The sequence below is a fragment of the Necator americanus genome, chromosome IV (genome assembly GCF_031761385.1).
Source record: "Necator americanus strain Aroian chromosome IV, whole genome shotgun sequence".
Taxonomy (NCBI): Eukaryota; Metazoa; Nematoda; class Chromadorea; order Rhabditida; family Ancylostomatidae; genus Necator; species Necator americanus.
The window spans coordinates 12,300,530-12,317,842 of NC_087374.1; the positions used below are offsets into that span (position 1 = coordinate 12,300,530).

The 17,313-nt window shown below is 39.3% G+C and overlaps 1 protein-coding gene across 4 annotated transcripts; it reads left to right on the plus strand.

Moving 5' to 3' along the window:
- Nucleotides 1-1,209: 1,209 nt before the first annotated feature.
- Nucleotides 1,210-17,159, plus strand: RB195_001042 (uncharacterized protein; the record flags this gene model as incomplete). 4 transcript variants are annotated; one of them, XM_064197638.1, is made up of 33 exons in its annotated part: nt 1,210-1,229; nt 2,400-2,601; nt 4,071-4,202; nt 4,261-4,367; nt 4,442-4,589; nt 4,662-4,756; nt 4,845-4,957; nt 5,070-5,167; nt 5,243-5,331; nt 5,399-5,494; nt 5,562-5,709; nt 6,033-6,227; nt 6,308-6,404; nt 6,533-6,672; nt 7,027-7,167; nt 7,249-7,347; nt 7,962-8,080; nt 8,136-8,247; nt 8,596-8,682; nt 11,908-11,967; nt 13,615-13,696; nt 13,891-13,911; nt 13,975-14,042; nt 14,125-14,190; nt 14,252-14,405; nt 15,292-15,514; nt 15,629-15,762; nt 15,827-16,017; nt 16,072-16,160; nt 16,301-16,445; nt 16,497-16,582; nt 16,688-16,799; nt 17,016-17,159. In XM_064197638.1, the coding sequence occupies 33 exons, from the start codon at nt 1,210-1,212 to the stop codon at nt 17,157-17,159; spliced, it is 3,813 nt and encodes a 1,270-aa protein (XP_064053517.1). The 4 variants fall into 4 exon arrangements, with proteins under 4 accessions (XP_064053517.1, XP_064053516.1, XP_064053518.1 ...); XM_064197637.1 differs by lacking the exons at nt 11,908-11,967; nt 13,615-13,696 and adding an exon at nt 9,064-9,166; XM_064197635.1 differs by lacking the exons at nt 13,615-13,696; nt 13,891-13,911; nt 13,975-14,042; ... (8 more) ...; nt 16,688-16,799; nt 17,016-17,159 and having other exon boundaries at nt 11,908-12,027.
- Nucleotides 17,160-17,313: the final 154 nt, after the last annotated feature.

A 17,313-nucleotide genomic window follows, 5' to 3' on the forward strand; every position in this document is an offset into this window, starting at 1 on the left:
CTAAGTTTACTGTTGATCAGTGCGTTTCGTGGTGATACATAGACAGGCTGGCCTCAACAGTTGTAAAGGTTAGCACATAAACGACTAAGCCATAAGCTCCAACTCAAAACGATCTAATTTGTTCTACAATGTGGCGTAATCGGTCATAGTCGGGTCAAGGAAAGCGCCTTTGAAGCAGTGCTGTGGAGCGGTTAGGACTGAGGGAGACACTCGCTAGCACCACTAATCGCGATATTTAGCCGCTCGCAATTGACTGGGAGCGTATCATGGCAGCATTGCTAGTGCTGGTTTCACCCCGGATGCGGACTTCAGCAAAGCTCACACGGTACAACTTGGAAAACGACTGCTTACGCGTTACTGCACAGTTAACAAAGTCGACTGTGCACCTTTGAAGACAAACACAAAGCAACGGACCGCGAGACAAAGGTTGATGGGTTGAAGGTTTCTTGATGGGTTTCAAAGCCGGATCATTATTATTCGTTATTTACCATTATTATTCATTTATTAATAGTCCGAATTACACGATGTAATGTGCATCCAAGCATTGACAGCTGTTTCGGTTTAGCCGGCGAAATGACCACGTCTCAGATATTACTGGAAGTAGAAAAGTGCTATTGTTCGGTGGAAGGAGATGGGGCCCTCCGAACAATAACTCTATTTGAAATGACATAATGTTAACATCCAAATTCATTCATCGTAGTGCTCTTATTTTTAATCATCAAGTCATTCTTGAAGCAAAATCAGAGGAACATCTGCTACTGATACTGCACAATTAACTACAGTGAAATCGCATCAGAGAAATCCACTCTACGCGAGAACGCATTTCGAGAATATGATACTTTCTTTTGCTTTACTATTTGAATGAAGAACAACAATATACAATATAATATATAATATAATATGGTTCCAATATCCCAGACTGGACCGGCTTTTAAAACGGCCACTTCGCCGGTTGCACTTTTTGAAGGCAGCGAACAAACGCGCTCCACCGCAGGTACAGTACTTCAGCGGCGGCGATTTAAAAATTTCGAACACAGCGTTCATCTTCATCGTGTTGGAGGATGATGGTGCTTTTGTGCTTGTTTAGATTTTCTCCTGAACATTTTCCTGAAGATCGATATCTCCACTATAATTAAAGTAATGTAGAGTAGTTTTTCGTAAATTGCAGTGTGTTTAAGGGACACTTCAAGTCCCGCCGACTTCGACAGGATGTCGAGTGCTGCTAGGAAGTAAGTTTGTTTCCGCATCCTGTCGATTACCTTGGTTAGATTTTGCCGCTATCACTGATTTTATCGAGATTGGCATTTTTCTGTGCTGGGATTTGAGTTCTTCAGTTGTGCTCTGCCTATCATGCCAATAATTGAATCAGAACATGGATTTATCCTAGCAGTTCACTCATTTCAGTGTTTTCAGTAAGGAAACAGTTTTAAAAGTGTTTTAAATGAGGTAATGAAGAAATAAACACTGCTTCGAAGTAGAACACTGACAGTATTGAAATCACCCAACAGTAAATGATGACATTAGCAGTGAATTAAACACGAACCAATTGACAGTTGGAAAAAGAGAATTTCCTCATTTTGTCTGCAAAATTTGACATTTTAAGCCATCTTGTTTTTCGTTCTTTGTCTTCAAATCTTACTCAGGAAAGTTGAGAATCTTACGTGTTTCCCTGGATCCTTCCCCATTCAGATTTTGAGAGAGAAAGAGATCTTTGAGAATGAAGAATTTATAAGAACTTGCAGGGGAAGATTTTGCTCATGGGATTATTTTCAACCTTCACCAAGAAAATATAGCATGGTCCGTACAGTTCCCAATTGTCCTTATCATTTTGATGAAGTTTCGATCTTCCGAGGATTTTCGAACATCCAATTTTGATCATCTATTGTCACTGCTGAAGAGCAAAATAGCGTGTAAATAGTAGCAAATAGGATTGCATTGAATGAAACTAGTGTTCTCTGCAATTTTGCGAAAAATTTTGGCTGCAGCGAATACTGAACAATTGGTCGTGTTTTAGCTCTATCGGGCGTTAATGTTAATTGTACATACTGTCGTGGATAAGATAGTCACGTATTTGATGTGCTCTTCTCAGCTTTTTTCTTTTCTCTTGGGATTTCTGTTTAACTGGGAACCGAACTCTCTCGTTATAAGCCAGAGTAGACGCACAATTAATAAACATCTTATGGAGGTGCATCATATTTTGTACAAAAACGTAGCAATGAATATTATTTCGGCAGAGGAAGGGAACAGAGAGGGGGAGGAATCACCGCCGGAAATATACCAATTTGCATTTTAAGGAATTTCCGAATTCGTAGAAAATTCTTCCCAGAAATTTAACCAATGTCTTTCTTCCCTAGAATACCTGTGTGTTGTCCTTTCATTACTCCTAAAACTATATTCAGACGCTGTGCAACACCTGGACGTAATCAGCATCGTGACACAAACGTTCGTGCTAAGAGATCGCTTGAAGATAACGATGCTGTTGAAGTTGTCTGTCGTCTTACTCCCTACTATGGACCTACACCGTGTTTAGTGGTCGCTGAAGAGAATGTAATCAGAGTTCTCCCACCTCCTGGTATGCAGAAACGAGATGGATCACCATACGTGAGTCCACATAATAGTGTTTATTTTATTGCTTAATTGGACTTGCTCTTGCATACGACTTTAAATGCGTATTGGTTACTATCAGAGATGGTCTCTTGGAGTAGAATCAAAGTGAGGGAGAGAAATAGAAGGAAAAAGGGAAGAGGGTAAGAAGTAGAGCTAAAGGTGCTCACTGTGGTGCAGATTTGATCTAGGTATACACTCCACAACACGCGAAAAGCTCGTTCTTTTTCTCTTGTTTTTCATGGCTGTGCCTTCCTTTTTCCAGTATAGCTGTCTGTGAATAGGATTACGTAATCTTAATAAAGTATTTTTCCATCAATTTTAGCATTTGTGTTGCTGTATGCTCTCTTCTTAGATTTTAATTTTAGTGGTTGAATTAATTGCTCTCAATTTCTTCGTGCAACTCTGCGGAATTAGTTTTTTTCTCGTAACTTTAGTTGTAGTAAGGGGAGGCACTCAGTATCGCTCTTATTCTTCTATGTAAATAATTAAAACAGTCGGGGCCCTAATGCCTAAGCATTAGTCTTTGAGGGTCTGTGGCATGTAAGCTAAAGTTACTGAGAGAAAACTAAGTGAGAGCGTCGAGAAATAATGGCGCCATTGTGTGCACCCCATCCCCACCTCGTAGCTACATTTTCCCTATAGGTCTCAAAATCCGTTTAAGAAGTACGCCAACTATACGAAATTACAGGAAATGTGAGAAAGAAATCCTATTCCTAGAATAAGAAGTTCTTGAGGCGATGTCTTGATTTCAAAAAAAAAAAACGACTAATCTAGCGGAAAAAGGACTTTTTTGGTATTGCCAAAAAAAGTAGTACCATTGAAACTGTTAATAGTGGCCAATTAATAAGAAAAAAAGCACATGAATCAAAACTAAGTTATGAACTTCCACAATTAAAATTTTAGATTCGAATCAGGAACTAAGCTAATGGAAAAGAACTTCGTTAGAATTATGTAGTCTCATTCATCAAACTGCTGTACGAAAAAAAGAAGAAATGCCATGAAAAACAAGAAGGAAAAGTTCCAAAGAACTTGTTATGCTCTATGGAGATGAGTTACTGCGCCTCTTCATCGGCTTTGCAATGCGTCACAATCGTAGAACACTGTATAAGTCGAGTTCATTTAATGCTCTTTTATTCTCTACTACTGTCAGCAGGGAACGTTTTCGAAATAACGCACCTTCAAAAACTGGGTTACAATTTATCTTGACTTTCCCGGAATGGCATCGGGTAATGAATATAAGTACCGCTGTAGAGAGCAGTGTTTAACGGTTGTAGACGTAGATAATGAACCACAACGGTTCGAAAAAAAAGGTTCGATTGGTGTCTCCGGAGAAATCATCTTGAAAACCTACAATGATAAAAAAGTAGAAGTTTTTTTTTATAATAATTGTTTGAAAATGTGAAATCAGACAACTTGAGGAGATCACGCACATCTTTTCACTTAAATTTATTCGATGCTTTCAGCCTCAGAAGGATTTTGAGTTTGGCTTCGTCTTCGACGAAAACGATAGACAGCAAGCTGTCTTCGAAAGATGTGCGACTGACCTCATAGAACACTTGCTGGCTGGAAAGAATGGGCTGTTGTTCACTTATGGAGTGGGCTTTTGAAACTTCGCGTTAAAGTAATAAGTTTAAAAGTACTGGAAAATTCTAGGTTACTGGTAGTGGGAAAACCTATACAATGACAGGTAAACCAACAGCCGATGAGACTGGTTTGTTGCCTAGAACGCTCGATGTCGTTTTCAACAGTATTGATAACAAGTAAATCCTTGATTGTTTTGTAAATTTTCAATAATGGAGACGCTTATTGTCATGGTTGTTCATGTTGTGTCTAGGGTTGATCGTTGTATTTTCTATCCAAATGGTCGGAATGGGTTTGGGATTCGTTCCAAAATGGAGGCCCACCTCGCAAGAAAAAAGGTTGAATTGGAACGTCTACAGGCTACCAATGAAATCGAGAATCGCTATATGGAGAGAAAAGTGGTTGGTTTCTGTTTTGAAAGAAAAATAACTATTTTTCGAACTTAATTGCTAATTTCGCTTTCCGTACTTTAGGTTTCCGGTTATAACGACAATTATGTTTGTGCTGTGTTCGTGTCATACGTGGAGATATATAACAATTACTGCTACGATTTGCTGGAGCCAAAGGGGTAGTGTCTATTGTTGTTGTTCATTGTTTTTTTTTTTGTTTCTGTATTGTCATTCTTTAATAGTGAATTCAGTAGTTGTCTATTTCAGTATATTAACAAAACGGGACACTCGAGTGGATATGAATAATATGGTTTACGTAGAGGGTGCACAAGAAGTGGAAGTGGAAACAAGTGATGAGGCTCTAGAGCTGTTCTGTAGAGGTATATTTTCTTAGCTTTAGTTTCTTTGAAATGAAAAGCCCAGCTGGGCTCAGAATTTTTCACACTCTTTTTTTATTTCTTTCAAAAGTTTTCTGAGAAGCCTTTTTCTAAGGTGAGGAGCGTAGAAGAACGAGTGACACTGTGCTCAACAAAGAATCGTCCCGTTCGCATTCAGTATTCACAATCCGATTGGTAATGGCTCCTTTCGAGGTCGGTTAAGACTATTTTGTTTTTTTTTTAATTATGAAATGTCTCGTCTCCGTATGTTTTGGATCGAACTTTCAGAAGACAACTTTTGCTATGTATCCCGATGACGATCCTAACGGCATTGTTGTCTCACAACTTTCGCTAGTCGATCTGGCAGGGAGCGAGAGGTTTTTTAAGATCGTTTTTAGGCTTCTAAGAGCTTGTTGTTCTTGTAATAACGTTACTCTATTGAAGAACAAAAAGAACAAACAATATTGGTGATCGTCTAGTCGAGGCTGCATCTATCAACAAAAGTTTAATGGTACTACGTCAGTGCATTGATAAGTTGAGGTACACACTGAGGATTGGTTAGGTTTACTTCAGAATGAGAGTTGTTATCATCTACTCGAATGTTTAGGCGAAATCAACGTTCCGGGGCTTTTGAAACCATACCATATCGCGATTCCAAACTTACTATGCTGTTCAAGAATTTTTTCGAAGGCTCAGGAAAAATTCGAATGATAATTTGTGCTAATCCGAAGCCAGCAGATTTCGAGGAGAATCTCGTGAGCTTTTCTTACAATTATTAGATTGCTGAGGAGTCGATTCAGCGTTTTCACTTCTCAGGAGATTCTTTCAGCAAAATTTGTGTCTTTGCTACATGTTTACCACTAAATCTTTCTCTTAGCTTCTGCTTCATCTTTACTTATTAAGTATTCCAAAAAATTCTCTGTGCGAATGCAACATCTGTTGACCAATGTGAATTAAGAACTGGGCCCGTAGCGGCGATTGATAGCCCAGCAGCTCGGTTTCCATTCGTCAGCTGATTTGAAATCCAAAATTGTAAAAAAAAAAATTGAAGACATTTTCATCCTTCTTACATTTACAGAATGTTCTGGCTTTCGCAGAGGAGTCTCAAAGTGTTCGTATCACTCGAGCAGAAGATCGTCTTGAAACTGACCCTGGAGCTCGACCACCAGTCCCGCGTCGATTCTTCTCGAGATGGAATTATGAGATTGACAACCTTGTTGCCTCTTTACCGTCTCTATCAAACACAAAACTTTTTGGCGACTTTTGTGTGAAGGTATATGATGTTGAATATTGTTTGACGTAGTGTTGGTAATGTTAGACATCGGATAGTATTACTGTAAACCACATTCTTAGGACTGTAATGACTCCGCATCTATCGCTAAGTTAAAGGAACGTTGCCTTGCTTTGGCCAATGTCACCAATCGCGAAAACCATGATTTCGGATCTCAAGGTACTGCTTTCTATAGAAGAGGGATCTGACTGAATACTCTCAGTGAACTGACGTCCTTCTGGCTGCGTTTTTTTCTTCCATTTTATAAACTCTTCAGCTATTCACTCTGAAGACAGACGAGTATTTAGTTCGTGATGCTGAAATTCCTCTACGAAATGCATTGTGTGTTGCTGACTATGCAAGAGTGGAAATGAAGGAGCTACGCTCTCGGGCCGAACAGGATGCAGATCAAATAGCGTCTTATTGCGCTGAAAATAAAAAACTGAAGGTAGCTTATTTATAGTGTACTTTCCATACTTTACTGCTTGTTTATGAGTATTGTATGAAGTGGTTAAAATAATAGATTGAATTGATTTCACATAAGGGCTGATTTATTTTTGCCTATATTCCTGCATAGTTTAGCTTCACTTTTCTCATTTTTAATGGAGGAATATGTAAATGGCGGTTCTTTCGACCGTCACCTGGACATTTAATTTGATATTCTTCACTTTTCCCACATACAATTGATCTTCGAAGATGAGTGAGGCAGAGCAAATTATCTGTGCAAAAGTTTGCAATTCTGCTATTATTCACATGTTTTCAGCTTTACTTTCTTTGAATACATTCAAACTGCATTTTATAGAGGGAGATCATGTCGTTGCGTGAAAGGCTATCCCGTTACGAGGCAGAAGATGAGGAGCTGGTCACGGCTGAGGAGCAGTTGCGACGGAGTGTAAGAGAGGAGCGTTCTAGAGCTAGAAAACAAGATCAGAAACTCAAAGTGGTCGGTTCACTTCTAGCAGATCTGCTAATGTCAGTCGTGTTCGAGGCTGTCAACCGAGTTCACTCAGATGCTGTTCTTCAGATTCAAGATATTTGTGACGCACCTTCCCCGTCATTTGCACAACTTCGTAGCAAATTTTCTACCGGCAATGACACGCCGGCATCTACTGCTATGCAGAAGGTACATTTTAAAAACTTGGAACTAGTCACAGATTTTTGGTTTGCTTTGCCATAATATTTGCTGAGAAAAATATACAAGAAATCTGCCTTTTTTGTTCTCACAGGTTCGTTGTTTTTCTGGAATTTGTTACTTTTACAAATTTATCAACAGATCCGGGTTTACTGCAGCTTTAGATTTATACGTAAGATAAGCTGAGACGGTGCTTCTCAATCATTTACGTCAATTATGTGATTTTAACCCTCTTTTTGGTCGCTCTTTAATAGTATGACTTTACTCTTTACTTTCATAATACGGACACGATAGAGCCTCAAGAATTATCAACGAGTAGCAGCAGGGCCTTTCTGTCAAGCGAATATAACTACAATGTCCATATGAAACTAATTTAAAAACCTAATTCATTTAATTTTTTTAATTAAGATTTAGTATAATTTATCACCTTCATAGTGGAGATCATGCAGGAATCATTTAGCAAGAACTAATTTTTCTGTACTGATTTAGGAGAGTTTGACGGCTACAGCGCTCGTTTGACGGTTACAGCAACTGTGTTGTGTAGTTGATTTGAGAAGTTGTGTTAGCTGTTAGCTTTCTATTTTCATTGCAGTTTTTCCTTTCAGCGGAAGGTTACAGCAACTCCGAGTACCCAAGCAGGATCCTCTCGAGAATCTAGAAGGCCTCAAGCGGAGCCGCGAACTGGTGGAGGACCAGGATTCTTTAATCCAAAATACCACAGAAGGTAATGTCCACTGATCTTTCTAAGCGTACGGAGTACTCTGGAGTTATATTTTTAGATCGAAATCTGCTCCGAGGGTGCTTGACCATCAGCCAACAAATCGAGTACCAACTGGTGGCATTTTGCGTGTGAAATTACCCTCAAATGCCAAACATGTCACTAAGCCAGAGGTTGTTATTCTTTTACTGCTTTCTTCCCAGCTTTCTAGATCTATCGCACTCCTTCCGTTTCTGGGTTGAATATCTCTGTTTGTTTGTTAATTTATGCCACTTTTGGTTGGGCAGCTTCATTGCAAATTATCTGTTGATTCTTCAACACTCCTGTTCCGTTGGATGAAAAACCTGTTGGCATTCCTGAAAATGGCTCATTTTCCTTGTTTGACCCATTCCCCTCCTTTTCAGCCACGCAGGGTCTCAACGCATTCTTAGTCTTCCTGTGTTGTGTGTATTTCTTTTTGGGATATGATTCAATTTGGGAGAGTTTTAAAGTCACCGTAGATTAAAAGCACTGCCTTCCAGGCTCATCAACTGCAGAAATCTAGTGAATACGTATTAACCCATCAAGAAGTTGATGAAGAAGGCAACATCAATACGAGCCTCATAAAGGTAGTTTTTAATTGCTGTTTTGTTCAGAGCTGTATTATCTTGCGTATTATTGCTGTACTACTTCAGTTATACAGTATAAGCATAGGTGCGATAGGGAAGGAGGAGGGGGACCCTCCTCAGGTGAAGGGGTCTAGCTCCTAGGGTGCATCTCAGGTGATGAGGACCCCTTTACCAATCTTCCAAATGTGAAGGTGGTCGAAGCATCGGCTTCGATTGTCGCATCTATGAGTATAAGCACTTGCTGCTTCTCGCATATTTTTGTAATGATTTCATTTTCGGCTCAATTTTCAAGGATCTTCGCTTTGCCTTGGTTACTTATGTGAAGCATCCATCTGCACAAGTAGCACACTTAGCACTGCATGCCAATAACTCTATTTATAGAATCACTTACGTGTGCATCTGAAGTCTTTGAAGTCACTGGAGACTTCGTCCAACTCAGCTGGAGAGAACACGTCAACTAGTTCTGACGCGGATGTGTTTTCTAGTCATTTTTAGCGACCACAAATATGTTAATGCTTCTTGTTCGCTTATTAATTCTTTGGCTTTTCGTTGCACAGGTGAGTTGCAGTATACTTTTACATTTTGTATTTGGATTTGCACCTACACGAACAGCAATACCCTAGCAGTTCTGCATGATCACATCCTCACATGTTTTGCCGAAATATACAGCTGACTGCCGTTGTCTTCTACGTGCACTTCGGATTTGTTTGGAAAAATAAAGCGTCACCACATTCACTGACTATTTATATCTTTTGCCCGAGCTCAGTTCTGCCATTACTGCCACCCATCATTGCACTGCACCGCTTTTTTTAAACTATTTCGGTATCTCTACAAACAGATTCTTGAAGATCATCTACAGATTATGGATATTTGCGAAATTTTTGGCGCTGAACGTAGGAACTACCATTTCGATTTCTCTACCACTTGACTTATTTACTGACTACGTTCATTCACTATCTTGTGTTGAAGAAACGTTCGATAGCTTTATAATGTGCGTTTTGCACTTTTCCATGTAGAAATGTAGTGCAGACGTCACTCATCGCGAAAAGTCGATTTCAACCATTCTGTTTTTATACCCACTACGACACTAGCATGATAAAAAAAAGTTTATGGATCCGCAGCGATGCGCTGTAAATGTTCTGCTCATCATGAAATAACAATGCTATTCCAAAACAGTTTAGAATGTTTAGTTATTTCTAATTTCCGGGGAGAATATGGAATTATACTTCTTAAAGACAAGTATAGTATGTGGTACTATAGAGTGGTAGCTTCGTTTACCTTGAAAATCTATTTTTGAAAATCGTACAAGCTTCTTGACATTTTTTATATATATATATATATATATATATATATATATATATATATATATATATATATATATATATATATATATATATATATATATATATATACTATATATATATATATATATATATATATATCGTTTAGTTCGTACTTTTGTTTCGCGAACGATTATGACTCGACTGCTAAAACTGATTAATCTTCCTTTGGCTTGAGTGTTGCGTGTTAAGAAGTTGAATGTTAAGAACTTTGCTTCACGATCGTTTCAAATATAACTAAGTTTTTTACCCACAATCAACAAGTTATAACTTCGGAAAATAGTGGAAAAGCTATATGACATTTGTTTCGTAACGTCTCCCAGCTACGCTTTGAAATTTCTAACCTTGCCTCTTTTATCTTTGTATTTCGTGCACTGACCGCAATATGTATTTGTATTTCTCCTCATTTACACAGTTGAATCAACATGTAGGGGAAAAAAAAGCGGACATCGATCACCTTCCGCACTTTGCTGGTTTATTTGAGACTGATTTGTCCGTTGATTGTTTGCATTGTACTATTGTCAGCAAAATTTGCATCACTCACATGATCCTTCTCGTCGTTTCCATACCCTCATTTTTACGTTTTGTGTAACAACTAGTTGGATAATCGAAGCATTGTGTAAAAGTTTGTTCCCAAAGAACAGAAGTGTATTTTTTTCTGATGTACAGCGAGGAATTTCAAAAATAACTATTTCATGACCTATTAGCGAATCTTATAAAGTGGGATTGCCTAAAGTGCGGTGAACTTCTTGAAAGGTCGCACAACGACCAACAAACTAAAAATGGTCCCACGTACCGCTAAGACAAATTCTAAATCTTATCTGGTAGACAACGAACAAAGCTGAAGTTTGACGTTTGTTTTCGAATCCATTTGTGACCAGTATTTTTTGTAATAGATTGCAACCTGAAGCAATGCTGATACTTTAGTTGCGGAGACATTGGCTCACAACAAAGAACAGCGAAAGTACTTTTTATTCATTATCCTTATTTCGGAGAAGAGGATATAGAAAGGCGTACTAAAAAAAATGATTAAAGACAGCATAAGACGAATCTGACGTGGTGAGGGAATCCTAGGGAGAAGCTGGAGAGCTGTTGTAGATTGCGGGATCCGGATTGTTTCTGCTCATCTTTCCCTAATCGTCGCAAAAAGCGGCATGAGAATCGCTTTTGTTCCTACGAGGTATTAGAACGCTCCTCTATGCACACGTTCCCATCCATTCAGTAACTTTTTCATTGCTTTCACTTGAAGAGAAGAAATCGGTGATCTTCGACCGCTCGCACGTGGATGCGGCGCGGCCACAAAGGTGGCCCGTGACAACTGAAATTGTCGTAAAAGCCACGTCTTTCACGCCGTTTCTTACGACGATCAGGGAAAGATGAACGAAACCACCCCGGATCCCGTAATATACAATTCCATCTCTAGCTTTTCCCGTGGATTCCCTCACCACCTGAGACTCGTAATATGCTGCCTTTAAAAAAAGATTTTTCCGTATTGCGGTTTCTTACCATCCTTGTAACAATGCCAGCCCCTGTGTCAAATGTGTGTTTTTGGAAAACAACCTTGACTCTGTTCATTTTAAGTTTTATTCCTGATGTTTGTAACTAGTTGCATTCGCCTTCACACTTCATTTGGCGAGCTTTTGCAGCCCATGGATTACATTCTGATCTCAGTTTTTTTGAGCTCGTTAATCTAATCAAGGCCATTTTTCAATTGGAGTCTCTTATCTGTAATTATGGAAAATTTGAGAATTCACAAGAGCATATAAGGAAGAGAACATTCTGATTAGACGTTCAAAATAATCCAAGAGAAATATAAGAAGGGTTTTATTTTTGAGTTTGTATGTGGCGAAATCGCAGCGTACTCTCAAGAACGTTGTTTTTGCAGGGCGAGTGCATCCCAACTGCAGGTGGTGGGACGGCTGTATTGTTCAATGACGTTGAGCAGGTATCGCACAAGAGTCCCGGACGTCCACTTCTTAGCTCACGATCTGCTAACCGCACTTGATTTGCTCCCTTCCTTTTTTCAGCTTTATAGCACCATAGTATTTATACTTGAACTTATTTCATCTTACTCATTATGCGTTGTTTCTGAACTCCTCAACTAGCTAATTGCAGTGTCTCGTAAGGTCCTTACGTAATATTGTTTTTGTATTATTTATACCCCTAATAAGTTCTAACTCAAACACAGTCTGTGCTCTTTTGTGATTATAGAAACAGCATGCGTTCCGTGACGCAATTCTTACATTGTCGCTTTACATAATGTCGATATGTAATATTATACTTATTTGTGCGAAGTTAAAGATAAACTGCCTGTCCCTGGACTTTGAAAGTAATATTATTTGCGTATATCTTATATTCATGAGTTTTTAACGATGAAGATGTCTCGATTTCTTTTCGTTTTTTTGTATCGCTTGCGGCTATCTAATCATGCGTTTATGTGAACGCTAGATTTTCGGAAAATTTCTCAAATTTAGAAACCAACACCGAACACATTTTGAAGTAGCTAGTGCCAAGATTTCTTATGAACTAAATGGAAGGAAAAATCGAAGGATTCCTACTTGTAGTCACCGATTTACCATTCACAACTTTTTGAGGAGATAATTGAGGTTGTTGCCAGCGACTCGGAGTGCAGAGATAAGTGAAGGTAGCAAGGATCCCACTTCAGGCAGATTAACAGTGCCGTCCACGCACCGGGGCCGGGCTTGAGATCGTTTTGGCCCGAATATATCTAGTAAGTGATTCATACGTACGGAAGTTGTTTTTCCACACAAAAAGAATCAGTGCACTGCGTTTAAAAAAAGAGGTGCATACGCTTCAATCCCACAATAAGCACATCCTTGGACAGAGACTGAATTGGAAATTTTCATCTAGAAAATTGTATCTCGCTAAATAGTGAATATGAACAAAGAAAATAGAATAATTGGAACTCCACAGTGAGACTTTGCGACTACCAAAGTCAACCGATAATTGCAAAGTGTGCAATTAACAACCAGTTACTCTTGGTGTCTTCATACATATTCAACCTTCAATCTTTGAAAGGCATAGCCAAAAACTCAGTGCAATATCCTCCGACACCGATATTTTCGAGTCAATACTGGCCAACGGACGAATGCTGTCAAATCATAGTTTCGACCCTATCGAAGCATTTCCGCTTTCGTCTCTAACAATGCGAATAGAAATTGAAGGCGAGACTTCCATCCATGTTCTTTGGTCTCATCATTCTCTCGCAAATCATATTCTTGATTTCTCACTCTTTTTTTCAAGTGCCCATCCACTAGATTTTCAATTTTGTTAATTCAATATATACCATCACAAAAATACATTAATTGTAGAAACAGCGTAAGTATCCACGTCCAAGAATTTATATATAGACACATCTACTTTCTTTTCACTTTCAGCATTTACTTGATTTGAAAAAAAAGTTTCATAGGAATGATATTCTCAGCACGTCCAGTACCCTGCGCCACGGGATGATTACCCTGCTCCAGCGACAATTTGTGGACCGTTTCGATCCATGGATTGTCCTCTCGCGGCTGATTCCGATTCAGGCTCCGCTTACGCACTTAGTAGCCGTTCGCTTACTGTTTTCCAGGTTGTTATTTATGCAATAAATCGTGATTCTACCATTAACTTATGCAAATTAAAGTCGAGTGAAGTCGCTGAAACATCTCAGGGTTGGAATGACTATGATTTGGGATGAGTGTTGGGTATAATTCACTAGAATATTGGAGTTTGTGAAGTTAATTGCAGTTATTTGTTTCTTCGCATGATTCCAGTGATCTGGAAAGACCACTCCTCCATTATTAATGTTGCCTCTGGTCATGACATATTTGCTGTATTCCACAACTTTTCCACATTTTTGTCACAGAAGGTGGAATTCCGAAAGAAGGTGACTGCATGTCTTGGCCTGGCCCTAGCGAAGCTAGTGATTGTCAAGTACATAATGGTTCAGTGAAGGGTTTTGGTACGACACTGACAAATGGTCATATTAAGAAGCTTAAAACTAGCGAGAGGATAAAGGTCAGTAATTGTTTTGTTTCACTGCGCTTTTTCTGCTTCTCCTCTTGACTAGCCGCTTCTTCTCAACTTCGTGCTGCTTTAGATTTTTCGACAATGGATGGCAGACGTCGATGAAGATGAGAGGAAAATGTTTATTAGAGAGTTACTGGTAAGGGATATAATCTAACTGATGATAAGTAGCATAGTAATTGTTGTATTGGTATTTCTAGAGTGACTGCGATTTACCCAATCTGGAATATATAAGCATGTTGATATCTCGGCTTCGGGTTGCTCGATCTCGTCCAACTTCAAACGGAAGCAAGGATCCGTTAACGCTACTTCCGTCACACATAGTTCTTCGAATTATGTCGCACTTAGATCCAGGTCTGTTCTTTTGACTTCCATGGATACAGTTTAATTTCTTTGTTATTCTTGAAAACTTTTTGCCAGAAGAAGTACACAATTGATTTAATTTATATGATATTGATGTTCCTGGTGTGTCGTCGCTGTTGTCGATGATGTCTCCTTTTCAAGTTATCATTTTTCAGACCTCATATTTCGTTGGAAATCGTCTTCCTCGTTTTTAGTACTGAAATTATGTTGGAAAAAAATAGAACCTCAAATGCAACATTATGCACAATTGAGTTGAAAATTTGCGAACTCCGGGCTGCGTTTCATCAATGCTTCCGACAGTAGACAGATGTTCGATGGGACTCTCGGTTAACTCCTAACTCCTCTTAATTTTTCTGTCAGATGGAAACCAGCCACCGCCTGGTAAAGCTAAAGTGATGCATTTGCAGTCATTTGCAGGTGCGCGTGGAAACCAAGAGGTGTCGCATGTAACTGCTTACGCGGTGTTCCAACATAGACCAGCATGACGAGAGTTCATACAAGATTGACATTAATAATCCACCACTCCCCAACTACATTTCACACGACAACAATATTAGTTGCTCTCGTATGAAATGTAGTTGGGGAGTAGTGGGCACTCAGTGGAACCCTTGTTTCTGGAAGTAAATAGCCCTAAGATCTAAGCATTGGTCTCAGAGGATCTATGACACGTAAGGTAAAGTTACTAAGAGAAAAAAGTAAGATAGAGCGTCCAGAAATAAGACCGTGACTGAATGCACTCCCTCTCCCCAACTACATCTCCTCTTCGCGCTCTTATATGTCTCATAGCAGAACCCGTTGCAAATTCGGTAATTTCGTTGACTTACAGAAATCCTTGAATCATGTTAGACACATAGATCTTAACCTGTTTTGCCTTCAGTGTCATTGTGTCGGAGTTCCCGTGTGTCTCGATATTGGCGGCATGTTTGTTCGGAGCCTATGCTTTGGCGCGCATTATGTCAGTTACCTCGCGAGTTTCGACTGTGTTCCGCGGAAGCGGAGTCGTCGCAACTTCGAAATCACACTTCCGAGTGCGGCACTGTTCGATGGAAGGACGCGTTCTCAGAGAGGTATCGGTTATGGAGGAATTGGCACGCCGGGAGGTAATTCACAATCCTCAAAATAATGCTAACCATTAAAAGTATCCTAATCATCTCTTAATCGTTTTTATTTTTTACCGACAACTATCGCTCATCAATGAATTGGGTTTCATCTAGATGCGTAGTCCGAACATTTACGGGTCATACGCAGGGCATCACTTGTGTACAGTTTGATGATGATAGGATCGTTAGCGGTTCATCAGATACTACAATCCGAATCTGGGACCTACGTGGATCCAGTGATGTTGGCAGTGAGGATTCTTTTCTTGAGTACTGTAACAGTTGCCACTTGCTAGTGTTTCCGCTACTCTCCAGATCTTGGTACTATGGCGCTAAACGGCCACTCAGCCACTGTTCGCTGCCTAGACTTGAATGGCAATGTCCTTGCTTCTGGGTCTAATGATTTTTCTATCAAAATATGGAATGTTGACGTTAATCCGCGGTGGTCTTCAATAGGATGTCGCAAAACTATGCTAGGTCATTCAAACTACGTTCGATGTCTTCAGGTAAGTTTTTTTTTCGATCTTTCTTAGAAAGTTTGCTTTTACAAACGCTTATAGATGGATCATGAACATTTGATCAGTGGCTCATACGACATGCATTTAAAGCTGTGGTCGCTGAGCACTGGAGCGTGTGTGAGGACGTTAATGTGAGTTTTGCAAGAGTGTTGCTTTTTTAAAATAACAAATCTTGCAACAGTTAGTATCGTTATCGTTCATTTCACATTGGTATTCTTTTTCTTATGTCCTCTCCGCAATGAGAATGATTCTCTATTTCTGTATGTTTAAGTGGCCACAACGACGCAGTTTTATGTGTGCAGTATCGTGATAGAGAGTCTTTAGCGGTATCTGGTTCTGCAGATAACTCAATAAAATGCTGGGATACGAGGACGGGAAGGGCGGAGATGACAATACATAATGCTCACGACAATGCGGTGCTGTTCCAGCTTTTCTTATTGTTTCATAAATGTATTTCTTTTCTTAAGGTTACATGTGTTCGATTTGATGATCATCGTATTGTTTCTGGTAGCGTTGACAGAATGATTAAAATGTGGGACGTGAGGACAGGAAAGTGCGGAAAGTTTTCCAGCGCATTTAAACACTTCTATTTATCTTTCTTTAAAGTCTCGCACATTCACTTTTCGTATACTATAATTCGATCACGTAACATCTGCAGATGTATGCACACGATTGATTGGAAGTTGGCTGAAGGTCATACTGGAGTCGTTCGCTGCCTTCAAGTAGACACATGGCGTATCGTTAGTGCTGCGGATGACAGAACAATCAAAGTAATGCTAATTATTGATCTTCTTTGTTTTTAATGTTTTCTTTTTAATTTCTCGTCCCTTCGTGCAGAATAAACTAATCATACAATTTCAAATATTTGTAGCGCAGGGAAAGTTCGGCTAACTTTCATTGTATTTAATATTATTTTTACTTTTCTGATGAACTTCTTTGGATCTCTTTTGATCTCATCTGTCATCAAGGTCTCAGTTTCTTTTTAGGTATGGAATGTAGACTCACTGCAGCGTTTATGCACATTGCATAGCCATGAGGATGGTGTTACATGCGTCCAGTTCAGTGACCGTCAAATTGTCTCCGGCTCATACGATAAAACTGTGAAGTTGTGGGATTTTAGTCGCTTTTGAGGATGCTTTGCTTCATTTTTAATTTTTCCTTTGAGCACTCTCTGATATTATTATTTTACGTTACATACATTCTTTTGTTCAAAAATTGTACATTTTTTGTTTGGGTGCACTCATCATTTTCAACGAGGTGAAAAATTCTTGTCGATTTCCTCTG